This window comes from Mobula hypostoma, chromosome 1, assembly GCF_963921235.1.
Source record: "Mobula hypostoma chromosome 1, sMobHyp1.1, whole genome shotgun sequence".
Classification (NCBI taxonomy): domain Eukaryota; kingdom Metazoa; phylum Chordata; class Chondrichthyes; order Myliobatiformes; family Myliobatidae; genus Mobula; species Mobula hypostoma.
In genome coordinates, this window is record NC_086097.1 from 237,395,811 (window position 1) to 237,422,299 (window position 26,489).

Consider the following 26,489-nt stretch of genomic DNA (forward strand, 5'->3'; position numbering starts at 1 on the left):
TGTCCAGCTCTCGGCTCTATCCCTCCCCCTCCTGTCTTCTCCTATCATTTTGCATCTCCCCCTCCCCCTCCAGCTTTCAAATCCCTTACTCACTCTTCCTTCAGTTAGTCCTGACGAAGGGTCTCGGCCTGAAACGTCGATTGCGCCTCTTCCTATAGATGCTGCCTGGCCTGCTGCGTTCACCAGCAACTTTGATGTATGTTGCTTGTTCAACCTTCCTCTGTAACTTAGGTGATGAAACCCAGGCAACATTTTAGTAAATCTCCTCTGTACTCTCTCAATTTTATTGACATCTTTCCTATAATTCTGTGACCAGAACCGTACACAATACTCCAAATTTGGCCTTACCAATTCCTTATACAATTTCAACATTACGTCCCAACTCTTATACTCAATGCTCTGATTAATAAAGGCCAGCATACCGAAAGCTTTCTTCACCACCCTATCCACATGAGATTCCACCTTCAGGGAACTATGCACCATTATTCCTAGATCCCTCTGTTCTACAGCATTCTTCAATGCCCTATTCTTCAATGTTCTTGCAGATCAAATCATTACTCAGTGTATTGAGGTAGAACCAGGCAAAACAATAGCAATGCAGAATAAAATATGAAAACTACAGAGAAAGCACAGCTCAGGTAAACAACAAGTTTCAAGATCATAATGCGGTAGATTATGAGGTCAAAAGTTTATTTTGTCGTACTTGGGAACAATTTAATAGTCTTATTACAACAGGGTAGAAGACAAATTTGAACCAGGTGTAACCTACTTTCAGGCTTTTGTATCTTCTGCCCAATGGAAGAGGGGAGAAAAATGTCTGGGGTGTGGGAAGGTATTTGATTATGGAATTGACTACTTAAATTTTAACTTATTAGGGGGTTAATTTAATGTCTCCGTCTTTATGTCACTTGGGATTTCTCTTAACTTTCTCCATTTATTTCAGCATTAAAGGTGCAATTCACTGTGAAATTGCTACTTGGACGAAAGATTTTATCTACACTAATTTTACACAAGGTCAGGTAACATTTAAGGGATGTTCAACTCCTTAAATAATATTTAGAAAACATTTCTTTATTTTTAATGGTTTTGCAGAGAGCGCCATTAGCTGTAGATTGTATTGATCACATTGTGAGATGCTCCCATAGAGTGTGAAATTATCTTGAATTTATTATAGGGCACTTGAGTACTTAAAAAAAAGTGAAATTAATTGCATTTTTACTGGAACAGCAGCATTTTTAAGATTTCAAAGAAAAAAATACCGTTTCTAAATTGAATGAACAAATTGAAAATAGAGATAGAAAGAGGGAACAAGAGAAAATCTGCCGGTGCTGGAAATCTACGCAACACACACAAAATGCTGGAGAAACTCAGCAGGTCAAGCAGCATTTACAGAAGAGAATATTGTTAACGTTTTGGGCCGTAAAAATAAACTGAGGAGTAGATGTAAAAGGAAGGGAGAGGGAAGATAGAGACACAAGATGATAGGTGAAAACTGAAGGGGGAGGGATGAAGTAACGAGTTTGAGAGTTAAGGCCATGGAAGAAAGAAAAGGTGGGGGGAGCACCAAAAGAAGGTGACGGGTGGGCAAGGAGATAAGGTGAGAGAGGGAAAAGGGGATAGGAAATGATGAAGGAGAGGGGGTTTGGCGGGCATTACCGGAAGTTCGAGAAATCGATGTTCTTGCCATCAGGCTGGAGGTTAACCAAATGGAATATGAGCTACTGTACCTCCAACCTAAATGTGCTCTTATCACAACAGTGGGGGAGGCCATGGATAGACATATCAGGATGAAAGATAGAAACATAGAAAACATACAGCACGATACAGGCCCTTCGGCCCACAAAGTTGTGCCGAACATGTCCCTATCTTAGAACTACCTAGGCTTTACCCATAACCTTCTATTTTAGCCATCCAGGAGTCTCTTAAAAGACCCTATCATTTTCGCCTCCACCACCACTGCCGGCAGCCCATTCCATGCACTCACCACTCTCTGTGTAAAAAACTTATCCCTGACATCTCCTCTGTACCTACTTCCAAGCACATTAAAAATATGCGCTCACGTGCTAGCCAATTGAGTCCTGCGGAAAAGCCTCTGACTATCCACGTGATCAATGCCTCTCATTATCTTGTACACCTCTATCAGGTCACCTCTCATCCTCTGTCGCTCCAAGGAGAAAAGGCCGAGTTTACTCAACCTATTCGCATAAGGCATGCTCCCCAATCCAGGCAACATCCTTGTAAATCTGCTCTCCACCCTTTCTATGGTTTCTACATCCTTCCTATAGTGAGACGACTAGAATTGAGCACAGTACTCCAAATGGGGTCTGACCAGGGTCCTATATAGCTGCAACATTACCTCTCAGCTCTTAAACTCAATCCCACAATTGATGAAGGCCAATGCACCGTATGCCTTCTTAACCACAGTCAACCTGCGTAGAAGCTTTGAGTGTGCTATGGACTCAGACCCCAAGATCCCTCTGGAAACAGATTATTATCTGAATGGTGGCCGATTAGGAAAAGGAGAGGTGCAACGAGACCTGGGTGTCATTATACACCAGTCATTGAAAGTGGGCATGCAGGTACAGCAGGCGGTGAAAAAGGCGAAGGGTATGCTGGCATTTATAGCGAGAGGATTCGAGTACAGGAGCAGGGAGGTACTACTGCAGTTGTACAAGGCCTTGGTGAGACCACACCTGGAGTATTGTGTGCAGTTTTGGTCCCCTAATCTGAGGAAAGACATCTTTGCCATAGAGGGAGTACAAAGAAGGTTCACTAGATTGATTCCTGGACTTTCATATGAAGAAAAACTGGATGAACTGGGCTTGTACTCGTTGGAATTTAGAAGATTGAGGGGGGATCTGATTGAAACGTATAAGATCCTAAAGGGATTGGACAGGCTAGATGCAGGAAGATTGTTCCCGATGTTGGGGAAGTCCAGAACGAGGGGTCACAGTTTGAGGATAGAGGGGAAGCCTTTTAGGACCGAGATTAGGAAAAACTTCTTCACACAGAGAGTGGTGAATCTGTGGAATTCTCTGCCACAGCAAACTGTTGAGGCCAGTTCATTGGCTATGTTTAAGAGGGAGTTAGATATGGCCCTTGTGGCTACAGGGGTCAGGGGGTATGGAGGGAAGGCTGGGGCGGGGTTCTGAGTTGGATGATCAGCCTGATCATAATAAATGGCGGTGCAGGCTCGAAGGGCTGAATGGCCTACTCCTGCACCTATTTTCTATGTTTCTATGTTTCTATATTCTGCCATCATATCTGACCTACCAAAATGAACCACCTCACACTTATCTGGGTTGAACTCCATCTGCCACTTCTCAGCCCAGTTTTGCATCCTATCAATGTCCCGTTGTAACCTCTGACAGCCCTCCACATTATCCACAACAAACCCAACCTTTGTGTCATCAGCAAATTTACTAACCCATCCCTCCACTTCCTCATCCAGGTCATTTATAAAAATCACAAAGAGAAGGGGTCCCAGAACAGATCCCTGAGGCACACTACTGGTCACCGACCTCCATGCAGAATATGACCCATCTACAGCCACTCTTTGCCTTCTGTGGGCAAGCCAGTTCTGGATCCACAAAGCAATGTCCCCTTTGATCACATACCTCCTTACTTTCTCAATAAGCCTTGCATGGGGTACCTTATCAAAGGCCTTACTAAAATCCATATACACTACATTTACAGCTCTAACTTCATTAATGTGCTTAGTCACATCCTCAAAAAATTCAATTGGGCTCGTAAGGCATGACCTGCCTTTGACAAAACCATGCTGACTACTCCTAATCATATTATGCCTCTCCAAATGTTCATAAATCCTGCTTCTCAAGATCTTCTCCATCAACTTATCAACCACTGAAGTAAGATTCACTGGCCTATAATTGCTTGGGATACCTCTACTCCCTTTCATGAATAAGGGAACTACATCTGCAACCCTCCAATCCCCCGGAACCTCTCCCATCCTCATTGATGAGGCAAAGATCATTGCCAGAGGCTCAGCAATCTCCTCCCTCACTTTCCACAGTAGCCTGGGGTACATCCCGTCCGGTCCCAGTGACTTATCCAACTTGATGCTTTCCAAAATCTCCAGCACATCCTCTTTCTTAATATCCACATTCTCAAGGTTTTCAGTCCACTGCAAGTCATCCCTCCAATCGCCAAGATCCTTTCCCGTAGTGAATACTGTATCAAAGTATTCATTAAGTACCTCTGCTATTTCCTCTGGTTCCATACATACTTTTCCATTGTCACACTTGATTGGTCCTATTCTCTCACATCTTATCTTCTTACTCTTCACATACTCATAGAATGCCTAGAATTTCCTTAATCCTATCCGCCAAGGCCTTCTCATGGCCCCTTCTGGTTCTCCTAATTTCATTCTTAAGCTCCTTCCTGCAAGCCTTATAATCTTCTAGATCTCTATCATTACCTAGTTTTTTGAACCTTTTGTAAGCTCTTCTTTTCTTCTTGACTAGATTCACAACAGTCTTTGTGCACCATGGATCTTGTACCATACCATCCTTTCCATGTCTCATTGGAACATACCTACTCAGAACCCCACGGAAATATCCCCTGAATATTTGCCACATTTCTTCGGTACGTTTCCGTGAGAACATCTGGTAATGGGAAGTGGAATTAAAATAGATGGGATTGGAATATCCCACTTTTTCTGGTGGATGGAGCATAGGTTCTAGGCAATGAAGTCTCCCAATCTCTCCTTCTCTCTCTCAGTCTTAATCTCCCCTCTTTCTTACTATAGTTATTCTCTCTTCCTCTCTCCCTCCCTATCTACCTATCTATCTATCTATCTTTCTCTGCTCCTATCAACATCCTGCCTTTAATAATGCAGAGCAGATAGACAGAGTTAGAACATAGAGCAGTACAGGACAGATATAGGTCTTTAGTCCCACCATGTTGTGTTGAACTAATTAAGCAAATGACACCAATTGACCTAATCCCTTCTGACTGCTCCTTTCCCAACACATATTCATTAAGGCCCATACATTTTTTTTCTCTTTTACTGCTCTCTTTTTTTTTTTGTTTGTAGCAATGAGAAAAGGACATATCCTGGGTGATCGGGGTTCTTAATGATGTCTGCCTTCTTTTTGAGACATCGCATTTTTTGTTCCGAGGAGAGAACATCACCAGTAGTTTGTCCTGGTCCAATCATGAAAGCTCACTAATGTCTGTACTTCCTCAGGAAGCTAAAGAAACCTGGCATGTCCCCGTCGACCCTTACCAATTTTCTTTGATGTGCCACGGAAAGCATTCTGTCTGGATGCATGATGGCGACTGCTCTGCATATGACTGAAAGAAATTGCAGAGAATTATGGATATAGCTCAGTCCCTCGCAGAAACCGATCTCCCTCTATGGACTCTGCCAATCCTTCTCGCTGCCTTTGAAGAGCAAAAGTCCCCACTGGCCCTGGACGTTCTCTCATGCCTCCTCTCTCATCAGGCAGCAAATACCAGATCCTGCAAACACTTGCCTTCAGGCTCAAGAACAGTTTCTATCCCACTGTTATCAGACTCTTGAATGGACCTTTCGTATGATAAGATGGACTCTTGATCTCACAATCTACTTCGTTATAATCTTGTACTGTATTGTTTATTTGCACTGCACTTTCTCCGTAGCTTTTACATTTCATTTGACATTATTATTGTTTTACCTTGTTCTAGCTCAGTGCACTGCACAATGATTTGAACAGAATACAAGATAAGCTTTCCACTCACAAGAGAAAGTCTGCAGATGCTGGAAATCCAAGCAATACACACAAAATGCTGGAGGAAACCAGCAGACCAGGCAGCATCTATGGAAAAGAGTAAACAGTTGGCGCTTCAGGCAGAAATCCCTCATCAGGATAGTCAGATGCTGGGCCTGGCCTGCTGAGTTCCTCCAGCATTCTGTGTGTGTAGCTTTTCACTGTATATAGGTATATGTGACAGTAATAAATCAATACCAATACCAAAGTCTGTTCCTCAAGTTGCTTTAAAACAGTAAAATTTGTTTATCTTCTTTTACTTGGTTTGATGTTGAGGAGGTCATTAATAATTTATTTCAACAGCAGCTAAAGAGACCTCTGAGATGAAACCATGTTACCAGCTTGAGCCAGGGCCCTATCTACTGTTAAGTTTCCCTATCAGTCCACTCTCAGTAGCTAACTGCCACTCCCATCCAAAAACCAAACCCTTTTTTTCTCCAAAGATCTTTTTGGAATTTTTGGAATTATCTTGTCTCTTATGTAATTAAGCTACAAATTCTGTCCTGTATTGAATGACTTATAAGAACATAAGAACATAAGAAATAGGAGCAGGAGGAGGCCATCCGGCCTACCAAGCCTGTCCCACCATCCAATAAGATCATGACCGATCTGTCTGTAAACTCAGCTCCATCTACTTGCCTTTTCCCCATAACCCTTAATTCCTCCTACTATATAAAAATATATCTAACTGAATCTTAAATATATTTAGTGAAGAAGCCTCAACTGCTTCCCTGAGCAGAGAATTCCACAGATTCACCACTGTCTGGGAAAAACAGTTTCTCCTCATCGCCGTCCTAAATCTTCTCCCCTGAATCTTGAGGCAATGTCCCCTAGTTCTAGTCTCACCTACCAATGGAAACAACTTTCCTACTTCTATCTTATCTATCCCTTTCAAAATTTTGTATGTTTCTATAAGATCCCCTCTCATTCTTCTGAATTCCAGCGAGTATAGTTCCAGGCGACTCAATCTCTCTTCATAGGTTAACCCCTTCATCTCTGGAATCAACCTGGTGAACCTCCTCTGCACTGCCTCCAAAGCCAGTATATCCTTCCTCAAGTAAGGAGACCAGAACTGCACACAGTACTCTAGGTGTGTCCTCACCAGTATCCTGTATAGTTGCAGCATGACCTCCCTGCTCTTGAATTCAATCCCTCTAGCAATGAATGCCAACATTCCGTTTGCCTTCTTAATAACCTGTTGTACCTGCAAGCCAACATTTTGCGATTCATGAACAAGCACGCCCAAGTCCCTCTGCACAACAGCATGCTGCAATCTTTCACCATTTAAATAATATTCTGCTCTCTATTATTCCTTCCAAAGTGGATGATCTTGCATTTACCAATGTTGTATTCCATCTGCCAGACTTCAACCTATCTATATCCCTCTGCAGACTCTCCACATCCTCTGTACAATTTGCTTTTCCACTCAGTTTAGTGTCATCAGCAAATTTTGCTATGCTACACTCAGTACCCTCTTCCAAATCATCAATGTAAATGGTCAACAGCTGCGGGCCCAGCACCAACCCCTGCAGCACCCCACTCACCACTGACTGCCAACTGGAGAAACACCCATTTATACCAACTCTCTGCCTTCTATTGGTTAACCAATCCACTATCCATGCCAATACACTTCCTCCGATTCCATGCATCCGTATCTTATTTCTAAGTCTCTTGTGTGGCATCGTATCGAACGCCTTCTGGAAATCCAAGTATACGACATCCACCTGTTCCCCTCTATCCACTGCACTCATTATGTCCTCAAAGAACTCCAGTAAGTTTGTCAAACTGGACCTACCCTTTCTGAATCCATGCTGTGTCTGACTACAAAACCACTCCTTTCTGAATGTTTTGCTATTTCTTCTTTAGTGACAGCTTCAAGCATTTTTTCCGACTACAGATGTTAAGCTAACTGGCCTATAGTTGCCTGTCTTTGCCTACGTCCTTTTTTAAAAAGTGGCCTGACATTTGCTGTCTTCCAATCCACTGGGAGTTGCCCAGAGTCCAGAGAAATTTGGTAAATGATTACCAACACGTCTACTATAACCTACGCCAATTCCCTCAGCACCCTGGAATGCATCCCATCAGGACCAGGGGACTTATATACCTTCATGCCCTCTAGTTTACTCATCACTATCTCTTTAGTGCCGGTGATTTTATCGAGGTCCTCACCTCCCATTTTGTACATAACATCATTAATTTCCAAATAAAGCACCTATCTGAATATTTTGTCAACTAGCTTTGTGATTTTTAAAGGTTTTGCTTCATTTCAAATAACTCTCATAACGTGAAAGTTTTGATATTATTATATGCTGTCACATAGTATATGAGGAATAAGACTCATTGATGTGTATTATTTTATTTCTTTTAAACAATGAACAACAAACTGGACTTTGTTGTTTATTATCTTTTGAATAGAGACAGGTCTACTGCTTAAAAATTCAATGTGCACATGTTTGATGTCACTGAGAAAAAAACTGCACAACACAAGATTTTTGCTCACACTGGTCAATACAAATTAGAGCCAACATTGTTGCAAAGGCCAACTGTTTGTAATTTTGTCTGCAATAATTTATTTGCACTACTTTGGAATTAACAAGCAACTATGATTTTATCTCTGTGAAGCTTTTTTTTTTACATTGTTTAAATTCTGAACAAGAAAACTGATATAATGAGAGCTGAAGTACTCACCATTGTAAACAAGTTGAAAACCTTCTCCAGTTGTTTCAGAGTCAGTGTTAAACTCCAGCCACAGATGATTGGATGTACTGCTTAAGGTCACACCCAGCATCCCAGTGCCAAAGAAAGCCCCCAGGAGATGAGCAGAACTGTCTTTTCCGTCATATATCTAATCAAATAGATAAATAAACTTAGTAATCACCATGAGATAAAGTAATAGATGCTGTGGAGGCCAAACAGTTGAGTATATTTAAAGCAAAGGTTGATAGGTTCTTGACTCGTCAGAACATCAAAGGTTACAGGGGGAAGGCAGGAGAATGGGTTGAGAGGGTTAATAAATCAGCCATAATGGCATGGCAGAACAGACTTGATGGGCTGAATGGCCTAGTTCAGTTTCTATGTCTTATGGTTTTACAATATAGAACCAATGGAATGTAAACATACTTAAATCCAATTGGGTAGAAGATACAAAAGCCTGTGTGCGCATAACTCCAACTTCAATCCCATTGTTATCAGACTCTCTACTGGACTTCTTGTACGATAAGGTGGACACTTGGCCTCACAGTCTATTTCATTGTGATCTTACACTTTATTGTTTACCTGCACCACACTTTTTCACTTTATTCTGCATTGTAATTATTTTAATTTATTCTACCTCAATGTGCCGTATAACGATTTGTTTAAAAAAGGCATCCGTTAGTCTTGCAAGACCATGGATCTGTGCCTGGAAAGTCTTCACTCTCCAGGGCGCGGGCCTGGGCAAGGTTGTATGGAAGACCAGCAGTTGCACATGTTGCAAGTCTCGCCTCTCCATGACACCAATGTTGTCCAAGGGAAGGGCATTAGGACCCATGCAGCTTGGCACCAGTGTCGTTGCAGAGCAATGTGTGATTAAGTGCCTTGCTCAAGGACACAACACGTTGCCTTGGCTGGGGCTCAAACTCACGACCTTCAGGTCACTAGTCCAATGCCTTAACCACTTGACCACGTGCCCACACCTAATGATCTGTTATGTACGCAAGACAAGTTTTTTTAATTGTATCTTGGTACATGTGGCAATAACAAACCGATGCCAATACAAAATGCTAGATTTTGTTGAGCAGCTTGTTGGGAATAATATCGTCATTGAGCTGAGGCAATTTTGGCCTTTCACAACCTTATACTGGTATGAAGTATTTTTTCCTGCTCTGTGAACTCAACGTAGTTTAGACATTGTGGAACATAAAGCAATGAAGCATTCACTGAAAGCTATGAAGAATGCCACAAAGGGCTTTGCGTTATTTTCCTTCATATGACGTGCCATTCACTGGTGCTCTGTGTGTGCCCATGGACACTGAAGCCATCAGGCAGACTGAGCAGCTAATCACCATGAAAGACTCCCACATGTATCAAAGTAGACAGAGAGAAAAAAAGAACTGTTTTACACTGAGAGTTAGTACAGAGATACTATAGCATAAGTTTAAATTAGAGGCTGAAACTTCATAATTGTTAGAAAAAAAACAAAATACTTTTCTTTTCCAAAGAAATACAAATCTTTGATATTTAGCTTAGAATGATAAACTCTTCTCGGGCTTCCAGCTGGGTACAGGTATTGATTTTAACCAATATTTCGATGACAAACTCTGCCAACTCTTCTAATGGAAGTCAAACCTAATAGAGAAATAAGACGGATGAACTTGTTGCACTATTACAGATTGTCAGGTATGATGTTGTGGCCATCACTGAATTGTAGCTGAAAGGTGGTTGTATTTGGGAGCTGAATGTCCAAGGTTGCAAGGTATCAGAGGGATAGGTAGGTAGGTAGAGGGGCTGGTGTGGCTCTGTTGGTAACGAATGGCATCAAATCAGCAGAAAGAAGTAACATAGGATCAGAAGATGTTAAATCCTTGTGGGATGAGTTCAGAAACTGCAAGGGTTAAAGGACCCCGACGGCAGTTATATACAGGCCTCCCAACGATAGCTGGGATGTGGACCACAGATTACAACAGGAGATTGAAAAGGCATATCAAAAGGGTAATGTTTTGATAGTCATGGGAGATTTCAACAGGCAGGTTAATTGGGAAAATCAGGTTGGTAATGGATCTCAAGAGAGTGAGTTTGTTGAGTTTGTTGAATGTTTGTTATTGAGTCTACTAGGGGATCAACTATACTGGATTGGGTGTTATCCAATGAACCAGATGTGATAAGGGAACTTTAAGGTAAATGAACCCTTAGGAAACAGTGATACAAATATTATTGAGTTCAACTTGAAATTTGATACGGAGATAGTAAAGTCTAACACAGCAGTATTTCAGTGGAGTAAGGGAAATTACAGTGGTATGAGAGAGGAGTTGGCCAAAGTTAACTGGAAGGAAATGCTGGCAGGGATGACAGCAGAGCACCAACTGTGTGAGTTTCTGGGGAAAATGAGGAAGGTGCAGGATAGATGTATTCCAAAAACAAAGAAATACAACTGTGGCTGACAAGGGAAGTCAAAGCAAAAGAGGAGGTATACAACAAAGCAAAAATTGGCAAGAAGCTTTTAAAAATCTACAGAGAGCAATTTAAAAAATCGTTAGGAAGGAAATGATGAAATATGAAAGCAAGTTAGCAAACAATATCAAAGTAGATAGTAAAAGCTTATTGAGTATTTAAAAAATAAAAGAGAGATGAGAGTGGATATGGGACCCCTAGAAAATGAAGCTGGAGAAATAAAAACGGGGACAAGGAGATGGCAGATAAACTAAATGAGTATGTTGCATCCATCTTCACTGTGGAAGACACGAGCAGTGTGCCAGATGATGAAGGGTGTGAGGGAAGAGAAATGAATGCAGTTACTATTACAAGGGAGAAGGTGCTCAAAATGCTGAAAGACCTAAGGGTACATAAGTCACCCAGACCAAATGAACTGCACGCTAGTGTCCTGAAAGTGGTAGTGGCAGAGATTGTGGAGGCATTAGTAATAGTTTTCAAAAATCATTGGACTCTGGCATGATGCCTTAGTGGCTGGGAAGATGTTCGAGTCAGTTGTTAAGGATGAGGTTATGGAGTACTTGGTGACACAGAACAAGATCAGACAAAATCAGGATGGTTTCCTTAAGAGAAAATCTTGCCTGATGAACCTTATGGAATTGTTTGAGGAGATTACAACTAGAATAGATATAGGTGACAGACAGACAGACTCTGTCTGTGTCACCACCCTCCTTTATAGCTATGAAGCTTGGGTAACCTACAGCTGTCACATCAAGTCTTTGGAGCGCTTCCACATAAGCTGCCTCCAGCGCATCCTGGGAATTACCCGGCGTGAGCGGGTGCCTCACACTGAATTACTTGCAAAGACCAACTGCACGAGTATTGAGGACATGATCACCCAGCGTCAGCAGCAGTGGCTGGGGCACGTGATAAGGATGCCCCCATGTCGGCTACCCGGCAGAGTATTATATGGCCAGCTACATCATGGTCGACACTCAGCTGGAGGGGGTGTCATGGTCCGGTCCGTGAAGTCCGCATTCTGGTTCACGGGCCGATCCATCGATCCGTGTTCCAGGTTTTCCGATTTTCCATTGTTCTGTTGGGTGCTCTAATTGGGGCACATGATTCTCGTTTGGGCAGACACATAAATACCTCCAGAGACCAGGGCTTGAGTGCTGGATTGTTCCTGTCCAAACCCCCTGTCTGAATCCCTTCTCTGCCCCTTCCTCCTGAAGCCTTGCCCTGCAACCAGTGTCTGAAGCCTTGCTGTGTCTAGATAAGGAACTGTCTTTTGTTGGTTGTTACTGTCTCTTTGTGTGCTTGCCTTTATTAGGTGGGTCTGGCTGTTTGCTGCTACCTTGTGTTGGGAACTGTCTTGTTGTGTTCAGCATTCTGTGTATGAGTCCTGGCCCTACGTCCTGTTCCCAAGGAAGGGTCCTGGCTCTGTGTTCTCTGTTCCTGTCTCCCAAGGTTACCAGGGCTCCGTGCTCCGCGTTCCTGTCTCCCAAGGTTACCAAGGCTCGGTGTTCCGCGTTCCTGTCTCCCAAGGTCACCAAAGTTCAGTGTTCCGCGTTCCTGTCTCCCAAGGTTACCAAGGCTCAGTGTTCCGCGTTCCTGTCTCCCAAGGTTACCAAGGCTCAGTGTTCTGCGTTCCTGTCTCCCAAGGTTACCAAGACTCCGTGTTCCAATCTTCTAAGTCTGTGTCTTAGCTTCGTGTCCTCATCCAGTTCTGGTCCTGTGTCCTGCCCCTCATAATTTTAAGTACCTCTATCAAGTCCCCCCTCAACCTTCGACGTTCCAAAGAATAATTTATGATTTGACCCAACTTTTTGATATGATGCTTCTGGCAGGAAGACAATCTCCACAAGTCCCCCGTAACTCAAAATTCATGCTATTTTTATGCCTTGTGTAGGACAGAGTGACAGATTAATGAACAATTATCCCTTAATTACAACATAATACACTGGAGATTACAGAGGATGCCTAATGCATTTTCCCCTCTATTGTCAAGGGTAGTAAGTAGCCATAAATATCCATAATTATTACTTTCAGACTATAAATAATAGATTTCCTTATTATAAAGTCATTTCACAGAAACACCAAGGCAGTCACAACACAAAGTTTTTAATAAAACTTTAAAGATAGATTCAGTCCATTAGTTGCTCATATACACTTCAACACTCTTTCTTCCTCAAAGTTCAAAGTAAATTTTATTATCAAACTACATGTCTGTCACCATATACAATACTGAGAGTCATTTTCTTTCAGGCACTCAATAAATCCATAGAATAATGACCATTGATAGTAATCAATGATAGAACATAGAACATAGAATAGTACAGCACAGTACAGGCCCTTCGGCCCACAATGTTGTGCCGACCCTCAAACCCTGCCTCCCATATAAGCCCCCACCTTAAATTCCTCCATATACCTGTCTAGTAGTCTCTTAAAACTTCACTAGTGTATCTGCCTCCACCAGTGACTCAGGCAGTGCATTCCACGCACCAACCACTCTCTGACTAAAAAACCTTCCTCTAATATCCCCCTTGAACTTCCCACCCCTTACCTTAAAGCTATGTCCTCTTGTATTGAGCAGTGGTGCCATGGGGAAGAGGCACTGGCTATCCACTAAATCTATTCCTCTTATTATCTTGTACACCTCTATCATGTCTCCTCTCATCCTCCTTCTCTCCAGAGAGTAAAGCCCTAACTTTAGACTGTTCCAACCTGAGTGTTCATCCAGTGCAGAAGACAACAAAATGTGTAAATACGAAAGGAAAGAAATAGAAATAATAAATTGTCTGTTCATTATGCGCCATGTCATATGATATGGGCGATCATGGTCTTTCCATGGCCATGATTGTTCTTGACAAATTTTTCCAAATAAGTGATTTGCCATTGCTTTCTTCTGGGCAGTGTCTTTGCAAGATGGGTGACCCCAGTCATTATCAATACTCTTCAGAGATTGTCTGCCTGGTGTCAGTGGTTGCAGAACCAGGACTTGTGATATGCACTAGCTGCCCATACGACCATTCTCCACCTCCTCCCATGGCGTCACATGTCCCTGATTTGGGGGGGGGGGGTGGGAAAGGGGGGTATTGACTAACCAGGGCTACATCTTGCTGAAGAGTGACCTGCATACCAGCAGAGGGAAGTAGCCCTGTACAGTTCCTTTGGTAGAGATGTATCCCCACGCTGCCAGCCAGGTATAATGAAAAGAACCAAAGAAAGTGTGGACAGCCACTGACTTTTTCCCAGGACAGAAATGGCTTCTATGAGAAGCCATAGTTTAAAAGTGATTTGAAGAAAGTATAGGGGGAATGTCAGAGGTAGTCTTTTTTTATATACTGAGAGTATTGTGTGTATAGAACAGACTGCCAGGAGAGGTAGTAGAGGCAGATACATCAGATAAATTTTAAGAGATTCTCAGATCGGCAGATGGATGTAAGAAAAATGGAGGGATATATAGGAGGGAACTATTAGGCTGGCAGAGGGAAGGATCACCTCACACTTTGGTAGAGCTGTATCTCTAATAATAAGTAAATATACGATAACTATCGAGGACAGGAGATGGTGTCCTTGAAAATGAGCCCATAGTCTTCAGTAAATCTACCAGCATCATCAAAAGCCCCACCCACCCAGACATTCTCTCTTCTGCTCCTTTCCATTCGGCAGAAGATACAAAAGCCTGGAAGGATGTACCAGCAGCTTCAAGAATTACTTATATTCCACTGTTATAAAACTATTGAATGGTCCCCTTGTACTCTTGACCTCACAATCGACCATATCATAGCCTTGTATCTTGTCTGCCTGAACTGCATTTTCCCTATAACTATAACACTTCATCTAACATTCTTTATTGCTTTTCCCTTGAACTACTTTAACTTAATGATGTGATGAAATGATATGAATAATTTCATTCAAACAAAGATTTCACTCTATCTCAGTATATGTGACCATAATACACTAACTTAATAACTTACATTAAAATACATTACAGAATCCTCGAGCTTTTGTGGAAATATACCTGTAACCCTGAAATATTTATGAATTTGTAACTTCTGTAAAATTTAATGTGACAAAATAGAACATATGAAATCCCAGGGTACTTTGCTGATTTGGATGGGAGTCTTACAAATATGTGTATTTTATGATAGATATGACAAGTACCTTGGGTCAAGAATGATGAGTTCGGAGAAGGACATAAAGATACGAAAGGCGCTGGCGTGGAGGGCTATGAACCACATGAAGGAAATCTGGAAGTCGAACCTGACCGGAGGGCTTAAAAAGAGGATTTTCATAGCAGTCAGAGTCCATTCTCACGTACGGATGCAAGACGTGGACACTCACCAAGACGATGTGAAAGTCTCTAGATGGTTGCTATACGCGAATGCTCCGGATGGCTCTTGACGTGAGTTGGCAACAGCACATGATGAACGTCGAGCTCTATAACAACCTACCAATGCTCTCCACTAAAATCGAGGCGAGAAGACTTCAACTAGCGGGGCACTGTCTACGCCACCCTGAGCTACCTGCCAGCCTAGTCATCATATGGGATCCCAAGCACGGGAGGATGAACCTTGGGCGCCCTGCCAAGACTATGGTCAGCACGCTCCTAGAAGACAGCAGCGCAGCTAAGCAACACATCAAAGTTGCTGGTGAACGCGGCAGGCCAGGCAGCATCTCTAGGAAGAGGTACAGTCATTTACGAAAATTTTCTAGGCTCTGGGAAGGTCCCGGCAGACTGGAAGACAGCAAATGTCAGCCCACTTTTTAAAAAAGAACGTAGGCAAAAGATGGTCAACTATAGGCCAGTCAGCTTAACATCTGTAGTCGGAAAAATGCTCGAAGCTGTCATTAGGAAGAAATAGCGAAACATTTAGAAGGGAGTGGTTTCATTTGACAGACGCAGCATGGATTCAGAAAGGGCAGGTCCTGATTGACAAACTTACTGGAGTTCTTTGAGGACATAATGAGTGCAGTGGATAGAGGGGAACAGGTGGATGTCGTATACTTGGATTTCCAGAAGGCGTTCGATACGATGCCACACAAGAGACTTATAAATAAGATACGGATGCATGGAGTCGGAGGAAGTGTATTGGCATGGATAGTGGATTGGTTAACCAATAGAAGGCAGAGAGTTGGTATAAATGGGAGTTTCTCCAGTTGGCAGTCAGTGGTGAGTGGGGTGCTGCAGGGGTCGTTGCTGGGCCCGCAGCTGTTTACCATTTACATTGATGATTTGGAAGAGGGGACTGAGTGTAGCGTAGCAAAATTTGCTGATGACACTAAACTGAGTGGAAAAGCAAATTGTACAGAGGATATGGAGAGACTGCAGAGGGATATAGATAGGTTAAGTGAGTGGGCCAAGGTCTGGCAGATGAAATACAACGTTGGTAAATGCAAGATCATCCACTTTGGAAGGAATAATAGAAGAGCAGATTACTATTTAAATGGTGAAAAATTGCAGCATGCTGTTATGCAATGGGACTTGGGCGTGCTTGTTCATGAATCGCAAAAAGTTGGCTTGCAGGTACAACAGGTTATTAAGAAGACAAACGGAATGTTGGCCTTCATTGCTAGAGGGATTAAATTCGAGAGCAGGGAGGTCATGCTGCAACTATACAGGGTACTGGTGAGGCCGTGCCTGGAGTATTGTATGCAGTTCTGGTCTCTATACTTGAGGAATGATATACTGGCTTTGGAGGCAGTGCAGAGGAGGTTCACCAGGTTGATTCTAGAGTTGAAGGGGTTCACCTATGAGGAGAGATTGAGTCCCCTGGGACTATACTCTCTGGAATTCAGAAGAATGAGCGGGGATCTTATAGAAACATACAAAATTTTGAAAGGGATAGATAAGATAGTAGGAAAGTTGTTTCTATTGGTAGGTGAGACTAAAACTAGAGGACATTGCCTCAAGATTCAGGGGAGAAGATTTAGGACAGAGATGAGGAGAAATTGTTTTACCCAGAGAGCGGTGAATCTGTGGAGTTCTCTGCCCAGGGAAGCAATTGAGACTTCTTCACTAAATATATTTAATATACAGTTAGATAGGTTTTTACATAGTCAGGGAATTAGGGTTATGGGGAAAAGGCAGGTAGATGGAGCTGATTTTATGGACAGACCAGACATGATCTTATTGAATGGCAGGGCAGGCTCGATGGGCCGGATGGCGTACTCCTGCTCCTATTTCTTATGTTCTTATGAAGGTGAAAAGTTTAAGCTGAACATGAGGGGAAACATCTTCAATCAGAGGGTTGTGAGAGTGTAGAATGAGTTGCCAGCACGTGGTGCATATGAGCTCGATTTGAATGTTGAAAAGAATTTGGATAGGTACATGGATGGTAAGAGCATGGAGGGCTATGATCCTGGTGCCCGTCTATGGGAGTAGGCAGTTTAAGTGGTTTTGGAATGGACTATTTGTGCCAAAGGTCCTGCTTCTGTGCTGTACTTCTCTGCGACTTTTTGGGTAAGTTATGATGCAATAAATATTGTTCCAGTTTATTTTTGTTAATTTTAATTAGTTTGGCATTTTAACATCAGAGAAACTATGCTGAGACCAACACTTAAATGCCATTACAAAGACAGAGCCTTTACTCTCTTTGAATATATGGCATGTCACGAAAAGCTTGGACAAACTTTTACTGATGCACAGTGAAGGATATCCTAACTGGTTGCATCATGGCCTGGTATGGAAACAGTATGGCCCAGGAATGGAAAAGTCTACAGAAGCTGGTGGACACAGCCCAGTCTATCATAGGCAATGCTCTCCCCGCCAATGAGCACATTTACATGGAGTACTGCCTCAGAAATCAGCATGCATCATCAAGGAATCTGGCCATCCAGGCCATGCTGTCTTCCTGCTTCATCCATTGGGCAGGAGGTACAGAAGCTTTAGGTCCCACACCACCAGGATCAGGAACAGTTATTACCTTATAACTACCTGGCTCTTGAACCAGTGTGATTAACTACACACCACAATTCAGAACTGATGCTATTCTGAACAGTCTCATTTTCAAGGACTCTTTACAACTCGTGTTCTCACTATGATTTTTTAAAGTTCATCTGCACACTTTGTCTACTTTGCATATCGGTTATTGTCAGTCTTTGCTTATATATTTTGTTTTTCATAAATTTGATCATAATTATTTATTTTCCTGTAAATCTTACAAGAAACTGAATCTTAAGGTAGTAAATAGTAAATGTTACCATATACCACTCACTTGCTTCATCACTGAAAAGTTCCCACAACCTATGGGTTCTCTTTCAAGGACTCGTCATCTCATGTTTTCAATATCTATTGCTAAACTAATTGTTATTATTATTTTGTTCTTTTTGTATTTGAACAGTTTCTTGTCTTCAGCATAGTGGTTGAACACTCAGTTGCTGTGGTCTTTCATTAATTTTATTATGGTTATTATTCTATTATGGATTTACTGAGTATGCCTGCAAGAAAATGAATCTCAGGTTTGTACATGGTGACGTATATGTACTTTGGTAATAAACTTACTTCGAACTTTGATACTAAATTTTACTTTGACTTCGACTTTGATAATGGCCAAAGCAATAATTCTCACTTTGAGCTGGAGACGTGTACAAAATAATCATTCTTCACCATTATGTGAATCCCAATCTTTTTCTTTCCTCTCCTATCCTCAGTAACAATAATCAGTGCCTTCTTTGTCCAATCAATACTATTTAGCACAATAAGTAAATGCACTAAAAAATCTGTAATTGCTCAGAAAACATTAAAATGCAAATTTTTACTGAATTGAATTTGAAGTGATTGTTTCTTATCTTGAAGTTGAAACTCCAATCATTCAAACTTCGTACCATGACACATCAATGAATCAATTCAGCTGAGGTCACTTCTTTTCCTTTCAGTCTATTTGAATGGGACACATTTGGATGTCATTCTGTAACAGGGAAGGCCTAAGTTTTAGACTTGGGGTCCACGGGCACCTTGTTTAACAGTACTGGCTCATGACATAATGAAGGTAGGGAATTCCTGATCTAAAAAGTCACGATGATTCCTTCTAAGAGAAAATAAACAACAGGGGGCACAGAATCTACTTTAGACACAAGACACTATTTAACTGTGGAGGAACTATATCTAAATTTACTGCCATTCAAAAGCTGGATATACAAAAATGATTCCTCACAAAATCTTCTGCATATTAAAATTATTGTTACTATATCACTAAACTGAAGTCTCCGATACATCAGCACAACTAGAAAATTCTTAGACCTGCACTTCACTTTAAAATTCTTTATATATTCCTTCAAAAGTAATTGCTTGATAGAGTTTGATATGCAGAACTTAACATGTATTAATTGTAGTAAATGTACATTTTTAATCACTGTGTCAAAACATAAATGTGGGACTGCCAGCTTGAAAATTGAATTCACTTGAGGAAAAGCTATTTTCAGTTGTGTTAATAAATTAAGATAAATATAGAATTTAAAAGATAGCCATATTTTTTAATGTCATCTGGCTCCCTCAATCTGACATCTGACTCAACTCAATGTTTTATACCTTTGCAAAGTCCTGCAAACTAATACAATTGATGGAAGTTTCCGATTATCAATATTTTCTGCTAGCGAGGCAGTGCCTAGATCCATTGTTATTTTAAACCTAATTCAAAAGACTGCAGAAACCCATGTTGTGACATATCAGACTCTATCAAAATTCTAAAAAATATTGCCTATGATGTTCTAAGGTTGAAAAAAGCAAACCAATTGAATAGAAACACATTACTGTACTCAGATATGAATAGTTCTGGTAAAGAGTCGTTAACTGAAACTTCAACTCTGTTCCTCTCCACAGGTGCTGCCTGGACTGCTGAGTATTTTCCGTGCTGTCTGATTTCATTTTAGAATTCCAGCATCTGCAGTTTTTTTTTGCATTTCCACCATTTAACCTCCACCCTCAAGTTCATTCAGAAAAGAACACATCCTCTTGAGATTTGAAGCTACCATACTCTTCTTGGAAAACAAGTTAACCAGGGCAATGTTGTCACATCTGACTACCAACTCCAGAACCACAGAGGTGTTAACTTTCAACACCGTGCTGGATGATGCTCTCAGTTCCAGTATCAACTGGGTAACTGTTGTCTTGTATTTAATATTTCAGTAATATTTGAGTTATATTGTAAATATTGTTAAGCTATCTTTGTTAATTATATATTGTGGGTTGTATGCAAAAGTACATAAATGGCATAAATGCTACCACGTGATACGTCCGTGCCTTGCTTAAAGTAAAAATGGAGTTACACTCACATTCCCAGCTCCCTTGTTTTTCTTTCAATTAGTTTTTATGTTTGGAATTTTTAGCAGCTAATTTCCTCCACAATGTTAGGAAGAAAATTATGCTTCTCTGTCATATATATATTAAGATTTTCATCAATTAATTTTAATGGTGAGAAAACTATTTACAGAGAAATTTCTTCAAATCATATTTTCCCCAAATATTTTCACTACTGGACAAATACATAAAAAGTGCATAATTATTATTACTTATGTTACGTATTTAACTACCCAATAAACAGAACATAAGAAACAGGAGCAGGATTAGGCCATCAGGCCCATCGAGCCTACTCCGCCATTCAATAAGACCATGGCTGATCTGACCATGGACTTATCTCCACTGACCTGCCTTTTCCCCATAACCCTTAATTCCCCTACTATGCAAAAATCTATCCAACCTTGTCTTAAATGCATTTACTGAGGTAGCCTCCACTGCTTCATTTGGCAGAGAATTCCACAGATTCACCACTCTGGGAAAAGCAGTTCTTCCTCATCTCCATCTTAAATTTACTCCCCTGAAACTTGAGGCTATGTCCTCTAGTTCTAATCTCACCTACCAGTGGAAATAACTTTCCTGCCTCTATCTTAACTATTGCTTTCATAATTTTATGTGCTTCTATAAGATCTCCTCTCATCCTTCTGAATTCCAGCGAGTACAGTCCCAGGAACCTCAATTTCTCCTCCAATAGCTTATTAATTGAATAATTTAAAATATACAAATGAATGAATAATAACCTCTTTGAATAAATGCCATGGTTAAAACAAGAACTTCTATGTAGAGCTGATCAAACCCCATGTTCTGTGTTACATCCAGGCACAACTTGACTGTGAAGTTTCCTACACCATTTTGCAGCCAATAGTGTTGACACTGACAATTTGCTTCACACATTAAACACAATCACAATTGCAGACCTATGATTTTGTCAAAAGATCTTCGCCCATGCTCACATCCATCAATGGATCCATATCTGCCCGACACACAGTGAACTTACTAATGTTCCAGTGGGTGGTGGATAAGAATTTAGCAAATTTCTGCAGATGTACTATGGAGAGCATTCTGGTTTGTTGTATCACCGCCTTGTGTGGAAGCTCCAATGCACAGGGTCATAAGAGTTTGCAGAAGGTTACACCCTCATCCAGCTCCATCATAAACAGAAGTCTGCCCACCATTGAAGACATTTTCAAAGAATGGTGCCCCAATGGGCCTACCGTAGCAATTCTGGAGATTCAGGTCTAGGAACTTAATTTGGTTCAGAATGCTGTTGCTTGCTTCTATTGTTTGCACGATTTGTGTTTTTTTCTTTCACTGCGGGTTGGGTGTTGGTCTTTTTTTTAATTGGGTTCTTTTGCGTTTCTGGCTTTGTGTCTGTCTGTAAGCAGACAAATTTCAAGGTTGTATAATTTATACATACTTTGATAATAAATGTACTTTGAATCTTTGAGTGAAGAAAGTGATATCTATCTTTAAGGATCTTCACCATTCAGGATCTGACCACTTCTCATTATTACCATCAGGGATGATAATAAACCTGATTCTGAGAATTATTTTACTTTCAGCTGATTACTCGGAACTCATCAGTTCATTGAAGTGGATAATCCAATTGTGGACCAATTACCAGTTATGATAACTTCGTGGTTGCTATCAAATTCACTGAGTAAGAGGCAGTAAAGATGGTATTCATCTCTGACAATCAATTCTGTACATAGAAACATAGAGATCTACAGTACATTACAGGCCCTTTGACACACAATGTTGTACTGACCATGTAACCTACTCTAGAAAATGCCTGGAATTTCCCTACCGCATAGCCCTCTATTTTCTAAGCTCTATGTACCTATCTAAGACTCTCTTAAAAAACCCTATTGTATCCATCCCCACAGTGCTGTTATGTTTTGTGACTGCAAACCTTTCAACTAATTCAAAGGAAGATGTGGGAGTCTGAAATGCAGGTCTAACTTAGAGTTTACTTTAAGTGAGGTGTGCAGGTATCATGTAGTAGCATGATGGCAAAGGTAATTCACGGTATTTGTACATCTAACCCGTCATTAATTATTTAAATGAACAAGAATGCTTAATCGTCAACATATTTGCAAGATTACTCAAATATTATTGAAATATTAAATGAACACCAGGTACCATCTAAAGTAGTACTGACGTCCCAGCAAATGTGGTGTGGGGCTTAACGCACTCACTCCAACATTCCACAGAACTTTTACAGAACAGAACAAACTGAAAGTTGTAGATGTGCCATTGTTTATAAATCACTAGGAAATCAGTACCACAATTATTTTCATTTGTAACGTTTACAAAATATGAAAATCATACACACCTCACTCTCGGCGGGAGGAGAGAGTGCAGCGCACCGCGCATGCGCTGTCCTCCAGTGAAAAATGATATTGTATCCATTAAATAGGGGCGTAGACAATTCTGATTTGATGGAGACAGACGTGAAAGCACAGAGGAACATCTAGAGAAATTTCTGAAGCGCAGGTTCACTGCTGTCGTTACTGCGCAATCGTGAATCTTCCAGAGGGAAGGCCTCAAAATCTCCGGCTTTGCCTGCTGTTGGTGACCGAGATTGAGGTCGAATCGCCCGGATAGAGATGGCGCTCAGTACTCAGTGTCGGAGAGCTGATGGGAGGCTCAAAGTTTTCGGACGACTCAGAGTTGGACTGTGGTTTGGCATGGCAAGGAGAGTTTTTCTTCCTTCTCCCGTCTGCGTGAGGTGTGGGACATTTGAGAGACTTTGAACTTTTTACTGTGCCATGGACTGTTCTTCATCAAGTTATGGTTTTGTTGCACTGTTGTAACTATATGTTATAATTATGTGGTTTTGTTAGTTTTTTCAGTCTTGGTCTGTCCTGTGTTTTGTGATATCACACCGGAGGAAATAATGTATCATTTCTTAATGCATGCATTACTAAATGACAATAAAAGAGGACTGCGTGTCTTCATCATCTAATATAGAGTATACTGTAGAGCCTGCACCATGGAGTGAAATATAATTTTAATATCTATTATTGAAAATAAAATTCATATTTCTCTACCTTTCACAAAGTATTCCCATTAATAAGCTCACTGTCTTTACCAATGGTTTCTTTTAGAACCAAATCTTTATTTTCAAATTTTATTTAACAAGGATCCAGCAGGTAGCCAGCAGGTAATTCTGCAAGCTGTGGGAGTTGGTTTAACCTTTTATAAGATTTAACACTTTGCTGTTCAGCCTTTGGGCAAGATAATAATCTTAATATTTCAATTATTATTAAGTTACTCCAATGATCAAAATATCTTTAATTTGTGAATTAGAGTCATAGTCATGGAATCATTGAGCACTACAGCACAGAAACAAAGCCTTTCGGCCCATCCAATCTGTGCTGAACTATTATTTTGCCTAATTGCGTTGACCTACGCCAAAACTCCATACCACTTAATTATCCAAACTTCTGTCAAATGTTGTAATTGAACCCACATTCACCAATTCCACTGGCAGCTCATTCCACACTCTTACCACCCTCTGAGCGAGGACATTTACCAACACTGTATTCCATCTGCCATTTCTTTTTCATTCTTCCAATTTGTTTAAGTTCTGCTGCAATCGCATTATTTCCTCAGCACTACCTACCTCTCCACCTATCTTCATATCATCCGGAAACTTTGCCACAAAGTCATTTATTACATTATCCAAATCATTGACAAACAATGTGAAAAGCAGCGGTCCCAATACTGACCCCTGAGGAACAACACTAGTCACTGGCAGCCAACTAGAAAAGGCCCCTTTTATTCCCACTCGCTGCTTCCTGCTGGTCAGCCATTCCTTTATTCATGCCAATATCTTTCCTGTAATGCCACAGGATTTTAACTTGTTAAGCATCCTCATGTATGGCAACTTATCAAATGGCTTCTGAAAATCCAAATAATTGACATCCAATGCCTCTCCTTTGTCCACGCTGCTTGTTAATTTCTCGAAGAACTCTAACAGATTTGTCAGACGCAATTTCCCTTTACAGAAACCATGCTGACTTTGACTTATTTGATCATTGATCTCCAAGTACCTCAAAACCTCATCCTTAATAACAGACTCCAACACTTTCCCAACCACTGAGGTTAGGCTAACTGGCCCATAATTTCCTCTCTTTTGTCTTCTTCCCTTCTTAAAGAGTAGAGTGACATTTGCAATCTTTCTGTCCTCCAGGACCATGCTAGAATCAAGTGATTCTTGAAAGATCATGACCAATGTGTCATTATCTCTTCAGCAACCTCTCTCAGGACTCTGGGATGGCCCAGGTGACTTACCCACCTTAAAACCTTTGAGTTTGCCTAGCACTTTTTCCTTTGTAATAGCAATGGCGCTCACTCCTACTTCCTGACATTCAAGATCCTCTCGAACACTGCTAGTGTCTTCCACAGTAAAGACTGACGCAAAGTACTTAGGTTCAGCTGCCATTTCTTCGTCCCCCATTACTACCTCACCAGCACCATTTTCCAATGGTCTGATACCAACTCTCACCTTTTTTTTTTTACTCTCTATATAACTGTATTGTGCCCTATATTTTTGGCCAGTTTGCCCTCATATTTCATCTTTCCCCTTCTTATAGCTTTTTTAGTTGCCTTGTGTTGGATTTTAAAAGCTTCTCAATCATTCAACTTCTCACTCACTTTTGCTACCTTATATGTCCTTTTCTTGGCTTTTATGCTGTCCTTAACTTCCCTTGTCAGCCATGGTTGCCTAGCCCTGCCATTTGGGAACTACTTCTTCTGTGGGACATATCTATCCCGTGCCTTGTGAACTATTCCAGAAACTTCAACCATCTCTGCTCTCCCATCATCCCCGCCAGTATTGTCCTCCAGTCCACCTGGACAAGCTCCTCGCTCATGCCTCTCTAATTGGCTTTATTCCTTTGTGATACTGATACATGTGAGTTATGCTTCTGCCTCTCCAATTGCAGTATGAATTCAATCATATTATGATCACAATTTCATAAGGGTTCCTTTACATTAAGCTCCCTAATGTTCTTACTTTCTCCACAACCTCCCACACTTACAGAGAATGTTGTATTTTTTTTTCATTTCAACATCCTGATGGCAATTATGCCATCAGAGATCTGTCCTCAGCTCAAGAACACACTCCTTAAAATCTCCATGAATCCTTCTTTCGTTTTTAAGGCAATCTTTAAATCTCTGTCTTCGACTAAGCTGAAGGTCACTGTCACTGTCACTGTCACTGTCCATGTAGTTTTAGTGTCAAAACTTTGTTCAATGATTGCAGGATTGAATGATTGAAACCTGTTTAATATTGAATGGCCTCGATAGAGTGGATGTGGAGAGTCCAGGACAAAAGGACACAATCTCAGAAAAGAGGGACGTCCTTTTAGAATGGAGGTGAGGAGGAGTTTCTTTATCCAGAGAGTGGTGATTCTGTGGAATTCATTGTCACAGCTGGCTTCCTAGACCAAGCGCATACATACATTTAAGGCAAAAGTTGATAGATTCTTGATTAGTTAAGGCATGAGGGATACATGGAGAAGGCAGGAGATTGGGGCTGAGAGGGAAATGGATCAGCCATGATGAAATGGCAGAACAGACGCAATGGGCCAAATGGCCTAATTCTGCTCCTATATCTTATGGTCTGATGTTTATTATTGCTTACATTATGTGATAATGCATCAATACATAGCATCCAGTGCAGTAGACACATCCTCAAAGAATGCAATGTATGGATATGAATGTGGTGTGGTGTTCATTTTGAACATACACTGTATCCATGATTACTCTAGTTTTGAGATTACTCGTCAACTGGATGGGTAGCCGGCGGCCTCATACTCTGGAGAGTCAGGGTCATGCCTGTCCCAGATTGCGACATCAGCTCTGCTGGGCTGTGCGAATGAGATCTTCAGTGAGATCGATGTACTGCACCGCTCTCTGGAGAGCGAAGGGCTTGAAAGGGCACAGAAGACATCATGGCAATCACTGCAACCAAGGAAGACCCCAGTTTGTGACGCTTGTTTGTACCACTGGACTCCGATTTCCGAATTTGAGAGAATGGAGCTCCCCAATGCAATGGTTTTTCCACTTTAAAAATTCTCCCACACAGGCTTCCTGTCATCATTGGACACAATGGACAACCATCACTATTGTAAGTAGCATTTTTAAAATTTCTGTTGAATAACTTCCATGACAACTGTAAGAGAGATAACTGTTGTGGTCTGAATAATGCAATTGCAAGTTATTTTATGATAAAAGAATCATGTTTATCTGATTGTTTAGCACATCAGGATTTAATATAA

The 26,489-nt window shown here is 41.1% G+C and overlaps 1 protein-coding gene across 1 annotated transcript in view; it reads right to left on the reverse strand.

Annotated features, from left to right (window-relative positions):
- Positions 1-26,489, reverse strand: part of csmd3b (CUB and Sushi multiple domains 3b) — a 2,345,756-nt gene that overhangs the window by 447,690 nt on the left and 1,871,577 nt on the right. Inside the window, exon 23 of the mRNA XM_063066157.1 lies at positions 8,460-8,616. Within this exon, the coding sequence (XP_062922227.1) occupies positions 8,460-8,616 (157 nt within the window). The remainder of the gene's footprint in view (positions 1-8,459; positions 8,617-26,489) is intronic.